This window comes from Aptenodytes patagonicus, chromosome 18 (assembly GCF_965638725.1).
Source record: "Aptenodytes patagonicus chromosome 18, bAptPat1.pri.cur, whole genome shotgun sequence".
NCBI lineage: Eukaryota > Metazoa > Chordata > Aves > Sphenisciformes > Spheniscidae > Aptenodytes > Aptenodytes patagonicus.
Window position 1 is genome coordinate 2,926,505 of NC_134966.1, and position 12,114 is coordinate 2,938,618.

Sequence of the window (12,114 nt, forward strand, 5' to 3'; positions counted from 1 at the left end):
ACTACATCCCAGAGTGGGAACCGGTCTGTAAGGTTTCTTTAACAAAGCAGATACAAAGCTTATGATGCAGCCACGGGCAAGGGGAAAACTTTCGGTTCATTGTACCCATCATCCAGCCCTTCTCTCCAAGATTTGTTGTTGTTTCTAGTCTTTATCTGCCAGAATGCTGGGGGTGATTCTTCTCCCCCATGGGGCTAAAATCCCTGCTTCAGCACTGCTCCCACAAGGTAGGAGGAGGTATTTTTACCTTCGGTAAGTGACCACTCCTAAATCCAAGTGTACAGCTAAAGCCAGCTTCTCCTCTTTTTGGTAGTGTCAAAAGGAAAGCTCAGAGCTAAATAGACTTTGAGATTAAACCAGCCAGCCCAAGAATCACCAGTGTCCAACAAACTGAGGTGTTGCATCAGGCTGCACCAAGTGTGGGGCTCTCCTCTTCGGGGTGTCCATCACAGTTGTTGGTGGCTCAGAGCATTGAAATGCATTGTGCCACTCTTTCTGGCTGCATAGCCCAAAGGATAATGCACAGACTCTGTCATGAGAGGAAACCAGAACACAAATAACACAGATAATGTAAGATAACTGGATGTCTGCACATTCAGAGTTGGTGCCTAATCCAAGGGGCAGAGAGGCTCCCCTCAACTGAAGGCAGCCAACTCATGGAAAAGTTTAACTGTACTGGCAAGATGTCCTGCAAAGGCTGGAATGAAGGGTGTGCCCACAGAATACAAGGGGACTGACACCCACCTTTTGTTAAATTCGGTGCATGCCTAAAGACCCCAGCTTCTGTAAGCTGAGTCAAAGACATTTGGCAGCCAAGCAATATTGCCTAGTTGGACCTTTAAGGGTATCGTTGCCCTGTTTGCATTGCCTAGCGACAGACACTAGATCGATGTCCTTCACCAATGGATTAAGTCGGCTCTGAACTGCAGCCAGCTTGCCCCTACGCTGGCTGCCAATTTCCCTGGATTCTTGTATCCAGGATGTATCTTCTTCTTCTCTCGTATCTTCTTCCACAACAAGAAGAACTTGTACCTGATAGTCATGGACAGGTGATTTAGGAGCTTGCATTAAGCAAGAGATGAACCTACCGGGTCTCTCTGCTTTGTGTCATGCTATGGTGAGTGCAGCACTGGCAGTAAGCTTTGCTGGGTGTTTCCCAGGAGGTAGAGCTGTTGATCTGTTTCTAATTCTTCCTCCTTTAGAGAATCCACTGGGATCCTACTTCTAGCTATGTTTCTTCCTCCTCACCCACCTTCCAGCCCCCAGAATTAATTCAGCTACTTCACCCCCACTGGAATATCACACAGATCTGTAGTCAGTTTAGTTTGACAAACCATCAGGATGAAACTGTTCAAATGCAAAAAGTGAAACAACAAATCAGAGCAACATCAGTATTGGGAGAATCAGTCCAGTGGGGTCTCATGTGAAACAACTCCCAGGAAGCCATGTTGAGATGCCAGGAGAATTAATTATCAGTGTAATATGTGGAGGGTCTAAGGAAAGGTTTTTGCTGATTCATGAGGGATTCCCAAGAGTGACAGAGTGTGGGAGAGAAATTTTAGTTCCTTCTTTTTGTGATGAGAGCAACTGGATGAGCAAGTGTTGTATATCTCCCTTTCCCACTACATTTTCTTGAAGCTCAGGGTACAGCATTTCTTGCAGAGCAGCTGCAAGCAATGCTGTGTTTTTTGAAAAACATCCAGGTTTCTGTTTATGAAAGGGGTTTCCGAGCTGCTGAGTCTCCCAGCACTGCTCAGGTACTCAGACACAGCTCTGCTGGCCCTGACTTGCCATTAACACTCCCTTTCGCAACAAAAACAAGCTGCTCACTGGGGTCCGGGGATAATGTATTTATGGTGTGCTTCACGCAACTGGGGACCACAGTCCATGGGAGCTCTGAAATGCTAGGTTAATGCAAATAATAACAGTAACTGGCAGCAAAATGCCTGTCTTCTCTTATTAACTGTGCAGTAACCTGTGTCGATATAACTGCCTTTTCCGGTTGTGCTTAATCCATTAGTATTTTGTCCTTTTTGTAATAAAGGATTGAAGAGAAGATTTCTTTATCAATTGAGGTTAACTCTCTACCAGCCTTAAAACAATGAAACAGACAAAACAAAACTTAAAAAACCACCTTGATTAGGGACAATTTTTTCAATAACTTAAGCTGAGGGCCTGGCAGACGATTGGATGTGCATGCTAGAGGCTTTGCAGGATCTCTTAATAGCTATTATCTTAATCGGTCTCCTAAAGACTCTCAGTTGCCAGAAGTTTCTGGTAGACCTTGCCCAGAGCTAATGCTTCGCTGTTCTGCAGTGCTGTGGGTGAAGCCTTTCGGTGCTTCTGATGGGAAGGGGAGGACGAAGCAGTGCCCGCCTGCATCTCTGCAGGTTGGACCGACTGGCTGCATGGAGTGGGAAAATGAAGTGCTGGCATTTGTAGTTGAGCCAGTGTACAGAAAAAAAAAAAAAAAGAAATGGTGTCCTTCAAAAAAGGTTATTTTAAGGTAGTTTTCTTGCTAAAGAAGAAAGCAACAAGTTCCTATCTGTGATTACTGATGCATCTGTCCTGCTTCTAGGCATTGCATTTTTTTAGACTGGACTGCAGAAAGTTGGAACAAGGTTTTTTAGTGCTGTTGGCTAATTCATGATTTTGCTGAAGTCTTCATAAGAAAACCATCACAGCCTGGGCTCTGATTCTTGTTCTCTCCTCAGCCTCTCTAGCAGCACCACAAAGAACTAAGCAGAAGTTTTGCCTTATGTAAAATGAAATCTTCTTGCAGGTCATTGTGGGAAGTATATTTGAAGTTATTTGGGCTGCAGTGAAACCGGGTACCTCATTCGGCATCAGCGTATTGAGAGCTCTTCGACTACTGAGGATTTTCAAAGTAACAAAGTAAGTCCAGCTCCCTTTCCGCTCACATGAGACTTTTAGTACCATATGAAATCTGTATCACCAGCCCCACAGCGAGTAGTACTGCTTTTCACACTTGAAAAAAACCAACAAACCAAAACAAACCACAAACCCCAAAAAAACCCCCCAAAACAACCCCCAACCCCCCCTGTACTAGCTGGCACAAAGGCCTTGTCTGTCCTAACATCCTATGTCTGCACTGGCTTTAGTGGATAGGGGAGTGGAAGAAAATTGCAGATGCAGAATTGCCCTTCCCTTGGCAAGGCAACCTGGGTTTCTGGCAGTCAAAAGTTTAGGGAGTTCCTGAGCCAGAACTTGCATCGAAAAGGACTTTTAACAGCCCTTTCCCCAGCCTCATGTACAGGATTGTACCAGCACTACTACTTGCTGTGGGGCTGGTGGTACAGATTTCATACGGTCGGCCCTTGGGCAGAGGGCTCCACAGTGTAGTGATGGGCTGCATGAGAGCATCCTCCTTTTCTTTGTTTTTAAGTTTGCTTAAAACAAAAATCTCGTGAGGTGATCCCTTATTTCTTGTGGTAAGAGAAAAAAATTTTCTTATTTACTTTCTAAGCCCCATCAGCTGCCCACTGTCCTTATCTGCTGCTGATCTGGTGATAGTTCCTTAAGTATTTAGGAACTGGTAAACTGAGCTACCCCGGTTATTGCTGGATACTAAATCCTGGTGCCTGAACCACTCTGTTGACACAAATATGAAGTGTGCTGCTGCTGCCTGTGCTGTGTCTGGTCTGGGAATGTCTGAGGTTTTCAGTCTTAAGCCTGCGAAGTTGAATTTTCACTAGGGTTGGGTTGCCGCAGCTTTTCAGTTGTTTTCATGCCCATGCATTGCGTTAATGTGTGCTGGCATTAGTAAACAGCTACTGTGCAATTTAGAAATCCATCTAGAGCAATTGCTGCAGGATTTCAAAATTGTAGGGTGGAAATTGATATTTGGGTGCTCCTGCTGTTGTTTTCCACCTTTTTTTTTTTTTTTTTTTAACACCATTACCTCCTCAGCTCACCCCTTTCCATCACTCTCTTACTTGTTCTTGGCTTAAAGTAACAAAAGGAGGAATAGCACCTCCCTCCAAAAAAACCCAACCACCCTAAATAGGTAAAGTGTAGACTGTCACATTTGTTAATTTATATCTGCTAATCATTATGCAGATCCAAGATTGATACTGTGTCGTTTGTTGTACTGTGGGACAGAGGGGTTGGAAACATTAAGTTCTGTAAATGTCCAGCAAAAGAGGTGGGCACCTGCCCCCAAAATATCTCTTAGTCTACCTTTGCACTAATCTTATTTATGGAAAACTCCAGGTTTTTTAGCAAATTCATAGCAATTAATATTCAGCAGTTAATTTTATCCAGAGCTACTGAGATTTAGTGTATCTGATTGCGTGTTGTAGTTTTTAAAAATTCTGGACATTTTGCAAGTTGAAATGGTCTTTTTGCAAGTTTTTACTATTCAGGGTTTTAGCCAACATAATGAAGGGATGAAGCGTGAGATTTAACTTAACAAAGCAAATCATGGAGCAAGCAGAGTGCTCTCCCCCTTCTCAGGACAGCGAGTGAAATTCTCACCCCTCTGATGCTGAAGTTCCCTTGACCTGACTAGGTGGATTTTTCACCTGATATGACATTGTGTTACCAGAAGCCAGGTTCCTCCCAGCTCACATGGGGGGATCTCAGCTGTGCTGGGCCACATTATCCCAGTGCCTGAGCTGCACAGCTCAGTCCTAACATAACTCACGGAGAGCGACCAAAGCGATGGCACCAGGCACAGATTGCTGCCCACCCGCTCTCATTACAGTCTTTACTGTGAAAACACCCTGACCCTCAGCAGTTTTCTTTTTTTCCCTTTTTCCATTTCTTTCACAGTATTTTTTCTCTGAAGCTCCCTGCCCTGTTTCTTTTTTTTTTTTTGCCTCTGTGTTTAATAGAAGCCGTTTGCAATCCACCTGCTTTGAATAATCGATGGTATTAGACCTTTCCATTCATATGTTCCAAATCAGTGTGACTGCAGACGGCAGAGTGATGCAATAGTTAAAAAGTTAAATTACAGCCGGCCTGAACGGTGACAGCAGGATGCACTGCGAGGGGATGCAGCCTAAGAGGGGCTAAATTCAGGAAGGAGGACAAGGAGAAGAGAGCTTCACATGTTTTCCTCTTCGTCATGACAGACCTGAATGGGGACTGGCATGGGTAGAAATGCAACTCCTCATTATATCCTGGCACTCTGTAGTCAGGCAGGGTTTGGTGCTGAGCTCTTCCAGGGCAAGCCAGAGCCTCCACATGTATTTTGTGTCCGGTTGTGTTAACTGCAAGGTGCAAACCCCTTGCTTGTGGCAGATTTTGCCTGAAGCCATTATGTCAAGCAGGGGAGAACCCTGTGATCAGCAAACCATTTCTCCTTCTCCAAGGAGAGCAGCTCAGCCCCTTTTGCTTAGGGGCTAACCCTGAGTAGGTTTGGTTGCAACTTTTTCAACTGAAGATATTCTCCCGAGAGACCAAAGTTTCCCCTGAAACCTCTGTCACTGTATTACGGACATTACTCTTCTTGGAATGGGTGCAATGGGAGTGCAAGATCCTCCTTCTCCTGGGATGGACGTGCCCGTATCATCCTCAGCATAGAGAAATGTGGGGTGGTTCAGTCCTCCCAGCTACACCTGGGGGAAGGAAGGGGAGGAAAATGAAGACAAAGAGGAGGGAAAGGATGGTGTTTCTGCTCTTCTCACTCAAGCTCTGAGCTTCTCTCCCCATCAGGAGACCAGACAAATCCATGGGCTTCCTTCTGCTGGATCCCCACAGCTGCGCTGCAGGAAGGAGCTCAGTGCATGGGTCTGTCCCCAGAACTGCAGCCAGAGGACACACAGAGGGCAGGATGGTAGAGCATGCTGCTGCAGAGAGTGACCTCTGGATGGCAGCTCCCAGCACCAAGCAGTGGAAACGAGAGAGGTCACTGGAGAAAAAGAGAGAAAATTTTCCCCCCATGGTCTCAGACTCAAAACTTTTAACAGAGGACACGTGAAATGGCTCTAAATCACTCATTTCCTACCGCCTGCTCCAGCCCCATTGTTCCGCATGCCTGTCTGTCCAAAAGGAGATAGTCAAAGAGCTCCTCTGCTTAATAGCTCTTTCTGCATTTTCTGATTCATTAGTTTTCCTAATATAAATGCTCCCTGCCTGTTCTCAGCAGGGCAATAAAGCCAGGAGAGAGAGCTGTTTCTGAGCACCCTCCCCGGCACACCATCACTCGACGTGCCTGTCTGCACCTGCAAGTGTGCCAGAGGCCGTCCCAGGGGACGGGGGAGATAAAAGCAACTAACTTCAGTATCTGGCCAGATGCGACTTGGATGTGTCAGTCAGGATTCGGGCTGAGCCATTCCCTCTTGCCGTGTTGGAGTTAATGTCCTGGATTTGTTTTCATCCTCTGAGGCGGTTGCTCAGCCCTGGATGCTTAAACCAAGTGGCTGAATTGCCCCACACGGAGGGCATCGCTGTGCATGAATGCGTGTTAAACGTCTACAGAAATGTTTAAACATATGGGAGTTTAAGTCCACTTGTGGGTACTGGCATTTGATAAGTTGGAAGGACACACTGCAAAGACGTGCTGGTGGAAATGAGCTGTTCATTCCCGATTCGTGTTTTACAAAGGGAGGGGTTCACTGTCCCCACGTTCAGTCTCACCTTGATGATATCGACACGTCCCTGGTTTTGACACCCCTGCTGACTGCTGTGCTGGATGAGAAGATGCAGAAAGGTCGAAATGTACACCAGGGAAGGGGTTACTGAGAAATTAAACCGAACACTTTCACTGCAGACGACTGCTCTGCATGGGTACATGTGCCCTGAGGTGACCATCTCTGCCCTTGAGATGCTACAAGAGGTTTTGCCCCTCAGTGAGCTGTATTTTCCAATCATAGAGGGGAGTTTAAAGATGCTGATATTCCCTGCCATTCTTTTCCTTTATTTTTAATAAGAAAATAGATCGTATTAGTTTCTCACCGAAGGCTCTTCTCCTGCTAACGTTCTCTCTGGGCTGCTCTGATCTCCAACGCAGGTACTGGAATTCCCTGAGGAATCTGGTGGTCTCCTTGCTGAACTCCATGAAGTCCATCATCAGTTTGCTCTTCCTGCTGTTCCTGTTCATTGTGGTGTTTGCTTTGCTGGGGATGCAACTCTTTGGAGGACAGTAAGTCTAATTAATCATTGTCCTTTCCAGGGGTAGTCTAAAAGCAATACCCAAGGGGGAGAGGGGCCGCAGGGCTCAAAATATTCACATTGTGGGTGCAGATGTCAGTCTGTCTTGGCTTCTGAGTTGTGATCTCTGGTTTATAGGAGAATAGTTCCTGTTCTGGTGTTTTTCCTGGAGCTGAATTCTTTCTAGTTACTATAATTCACAGCTCCTACGTTATTCCATAGTCGCCATGTACACCCAGACCTCTGAAAGAGGACTGAGGGAGGCAGCGCTTTTTCTACTGTGAGGGGAGAGACAAATTCTTTCCCTGACAGCCAGGGCAACAGGATTTTTTTTTTCCACTTGGAATATTTTTCTGCTGGAAAACATAGTTTTGTTGAATCTGATTTTTTTCACTAAGAAATGCCAATTGTGATGAAAAGAACTGTCACAATATCACCATTCAAGCTCCAATATAATTTCTGAAATGAAATAACTTTTTTTTAATCAACCATTATTTTATCTTAAAAAAATTAAAATTAAATGACCTACTAAGAGGGAAATTTCAATTTTGACTTTTACACTCGAGAACAACAACTTCTTGGAATGGTTTGTTCCACAAAAAGCATTTGAGATTTTGATTGTTTGTTTTAATTGTGGATTAAAATGGATTTCAAAGTGTCAGAATTTCCTCCAGGAATAAAATAAGATAAAATAAAATAAAATAAAATAAAATAAGCATCTTCTCAGAGATGCCGTGTTCCCCGCTGCGGTTGCCTGGGGTGTTATTGCCAGGTGGAACAAATGTTGCTTTCTGACTTGTGTTATAGCGTATTAGAAGACTGCAGGAGAGTTGTTTCTCTCTTACTGCTCTTGTTTTTATTCTTACTTCTGTCTAGATTCAACTTTCAAGATGAAACACCAACCACAAATTTCGATACCTTCCCTGCCGCCATCCTCACAGTATTCCAGGTAAAGCCATCCCTTGTCCTGAGTGAGCATTAGAAAATAAATTCCCGGGCATCTCTTCCTGCTTACGGGGAGCAAAGAGGACCCCAAAAATCCGTGGAATTTAGGAAAGAGAAAGTCCTTCCTTCTCATGTTTTTTGCCACACTGACCGATCAATGCATCATTAAAAATCAATGCTATGGAATTAAGGAAAACTAGAACAAAAGACTTTTTGCTAGGAAAAAAATATTGATAAAATAGACAATTCTGTGCCGAGCTTAAAGGCTGTGCGTGCCCAGGCTCTCTTCTTCTGAGGCCCCTGGCTGGGGCTGCACGCTGCAATGGCAGCACCCGCATGTGCCCCGCTGCATAAATCGTCCTGTCAGAAATCCTAGACGGGGAGCGCGTGTGGTTGACCTGTCTCACTCTCTCCTGTGGTTGCCATAATTTAGTGAGGAGACAGGCCTGAGCTATCTCCGGGCAGTAAGGAAACAATGCAGCACTTTGCAGGGTAATTGCTCAAGATAAGATAATGCTGGATAAGAATTACAATCAATGGGGGAGCACAGAAAGAGGCATCAGCCTCGGGCAAGTTCCTGAGGTGGCGGGAAGAAGTGGCAGTTCTGGCAGGTGCAATGCTCAGATTTAAGAGCCTGATTTTGCAGCTGTTCTCTGCATGCCTTTTTTAAACAGTTATTTCAGGTGTTTCAGTAGCGACCTGGGGATGCTGCACCCTGCTCTATGTGCAGGTAACACTCACAGGTCTGTGGAAGACCACCCTGCATTTATAGCGTTGTCCTAAACAAATTGTTGATGTGGGCTCGAGCTGAGACTTGACCCCCGATCTGACTAGGTCTCAGAAAGGCTTGCATTATGTATTTCCGTGTCCCGTCCCGAAAAGGATAAAAAAAAATTGAGTTGATGACAATTTTTGGATTAAAACAGAAAAAGAATCTAAAAGAAAATGTGTCCTGTGACCTCTGCATAAGCAGCTTCATATGGGAATTGCTTCTCTCCAGATGTGAAGCAGGTTCAGTAGTACTTACCTCGCAGGATATTGCAAATCATGGTAGATTAATATTTGCATGGTATTTTAGTACTCATCAAAGAAAGGGCTTACAGAAACGTAAACGTATTGCCACAGAGCCGGAACTGAACCTGAGTCAGGCTCTGGATATGAGCATCTGGAAATTTTGACGTTATTTTGCTTTGGGACTATAGCTATCTCTTGAGAATACTTGCTGAAATATTTCCTTTCTATTCCTGAGATAAATACCCCTGTAATATAGTGGCTGTGGGATGAAGGAAAACAGTTAGTTTTATGACATTTGTGTAGAACGTCAAAGCTACGAATTAAAACCAGCAAAAGCCATCAGCGCTGTATTAACTCTGTGCAGCTTTGCAGAAGCATTTCGATAACCTCTGCTCCCAGTCCATCCCCCCTCCTCCCCTGAATTTCAAATAGCGTGTCAACGTTACTTCAGTACGGGCTTTGGATCCTTTTCTAACCTCGTCTCCCATAAACGCAGGCAAGCCAGCAGGCTCGTTTGGTTGCTGCTCTGATGAGCAGAGTAGCATCATTCCGTGAATGCATTCCATGTGTTGAACAAATATAATAAAGCCAGATACACCCTGTTCATCCCTAACCCCTTTGGAGATTCTTTGTTTAAGAAGCAGTCTTAAACAAAGTCTTCTGCAGCCTGCCTTAGGCCGTTTCATTTCAGCAGACCTGGCTGGGTCACGGTCCTCTGTCATGCAACTCCCGGGACATATTTTGTCTGCTTGGCAGCTGGCTGAACTCAGCATTGGGTGCAACTGAGCCCTCCTGTCCCTAAATCCCCTTTGAAGAGCATCACACATTTTTCTGCAGTTCCTGGCTCCCAAGAAAGTCTTTGTGAGCTGAAGTATACACAAAATACAAACACAAACTATATATATATTCATATATATCTATATACACGTGAAAAATAGATAGCTGCATGTCCCTATTCCAGCAATCATTGAGCTGGAAGCATTTACAACGTCTGTAAGTGCAGAGACTCTATGAAGCAGAAAGACCTCTGTTATCCATACATACTCTGCTCCCTGAGAGCTGCTATGTAAACAATTACATGCTGCCGGCTGCTAAGAAGAAGAGCACCGGTGACCGCTGGAGGAGGTGAGGAGTCGCGGTGGCAGGAAGGGACTGAACCTCAGCTCTGCTGATGGGCGCCTGCTGAGGCTTGGGAAGCAGAGCTGGCTTCGGTTTGATGTCCGTGTGCCTGGCTGCCCTCACTGACCTGCCTGAGGGATATGACACTGAGCTGACGTGATTTTGCATTTACTCAGGCCCTTCTTCAGGAAAGCAGCTCACTTTCAGAACAGCCCTTTGAAATGGTGCGATACTGATCCCCAGCATCTGAGTGTCTCCCACCGTTAATGTGCTCATTAGTCCATTAAGATTTCACAACAGCTCTTGAAAGCTGTTTTTATTCCATCACCTGATGGCTCCTCAGCCAAGCCTAAGTATTACATGTTGAGTTGCGCTGGACAAAATGTTCATTTTGGGCAGCCAAAAGCAGCTTTGGGCCCGGGGAAAACCAAAATATTTGGGCTTCACCTTACTCCAAAGTCCTCATTGCTTGTGCCCCTCCCTCTGCAATGCTGTCCTTTTCTCTCCTGTAGCAAGAAGTTCTTATAGCATCCATAAACAGAGACTTTATAGAGCAGAAAGACTTTTTTTTTATTGCATGTGCTCTGCTCCTTGAGGGCAGCTACTTAATTGCTTAAGTATTTCCTCCAGCTGATGGGTGACAGCGCAAACAGTGGGAAGGACACCAGGTCAAAGTGTCTGTCCTCTTGCCAGGGCCTCAGAGAGCATCCTCAGCTCTGTGCAGGCAGGTTGGTGGGTTTAGACCATTTATCTCTCTGCAAAAGTTCCATAAACCAATTTTTTTTTTTCTTTAAGTTTTTGTTCCACTTCCAAAATAATCCAGTTGAATTTTCAAACCCAGACCCCAACCTGCTGGACTTAGAATCATAGAATCATAGAATCATTAAGGTCAGAAAAGACCTCTAAGATCATCGAGTCCAACCATCGACCCAACACCACCATGCCCACTAAGACATGTCCCTAAGCACCTCATCTACTCGTCTTTTAAATACTTCCAGGGATGGGGACTCAACCACTTCCCTGGGCAGCCTGTTCCAATGTTTAACCACTCTTTCAGTAAAGACATTTTTCCTCACGTCCAATCTAAACCTCCCCTGCCGCAACTTGAGGCCGTTTCCTCTCATCCTATTGCTTGTTCCTTGGGGGAAGAGACCGACCCCCACCTCACTACAACCTCCTTTCAGGTAGCTGTAGAGAGCGATGAGGTCTCCCCTCAGCCTCCTTTTCTCCAGGCTGAACAACCCCAGTTCCCTCAGCCGCTCCTCATCAGACTTGTTCTCCAGACCCCTCACCAGCCTCGTTGCCCTTCTCTGGACACGCTCCAGCACCTCGACGTCCTTCTTGGAGTGAGGGGCCCAAAACTGAACACAGTATTCGAGGTGCGGCCTCACCAGTGCCGAGTACAGGGGCACGATCCCTTCCCTGCTCCTGCTGGCCACACTATTTCTGATACAGGCCAGGATGCCATTGGCCTTCTTGGCCACCTGGGCACACTGCCGGCTCATGTTCAGCCGGCTGTCGACCAGCACCCCCAGGTCCTTTTCTGACAGGCAGCTTTCCAGCCACTCTTCCCCAAGCCTGTAGCGCTGCATGGGGTGGTTATGACCTGAGTGCAGGACCTGGCACTTGGCCTTGTTGAATCTCATACAGTTGGCCTGGGCCCATCGATCCAGCCTGTCCAGGGCCCTCTGCAGAGCCTTCCTACCCTCGAGCAGATCAACACTCCCACCCAACTTGGTGTCATCTGCAAACTTACTGAGGGTGCACTCGATCCCCTCGTCCAGATCATTGATAAAGATATTGAACAAGACCGGCCCCAAAACTGAGCCCTGGGGAACACCGCTCGTGACCGTCCGCCAACTGGATGTAACTCCATTCACCACAACTCTCTGGGCCCGGCCGTCCAGCCAGTTTTTGACC

The 12,114-nt window shown here is 45.9% G+C and overlaps 1 protein-coding gene across 1 annotated transcript in view; it reads left to right on the plus strand.

The window, feature by feature from the left end:
- The window catches only part of CACNA1B (calcium voltage-gated channel subunit alpha1 B), a 308,891-nt gene that overhangs the window by 182,989 nt on the left and 113,788 nt on the right, over nucleotides 1-12,114 (plus strand). Inside the window, exons 14-16 of the mRNA XM_076355414.1 lie at nucleotides 2,783-2,895; nucleotides 6,977-7,108; nucleotides 7,993-8,065. Coding sequence (XP_076211529.1) covers nucleotides 2,783-2,895; nucleotides 6,977-7,108; nucleotides 7,993-8,065 — 318 coding nt within the window. The remainder of the gene's footprint in view (nucleotides 1-2,782; nucleotides 2,896-6,976; nucleotides 7,109-7,992; nucleotides 8,066-12,114) is intronic.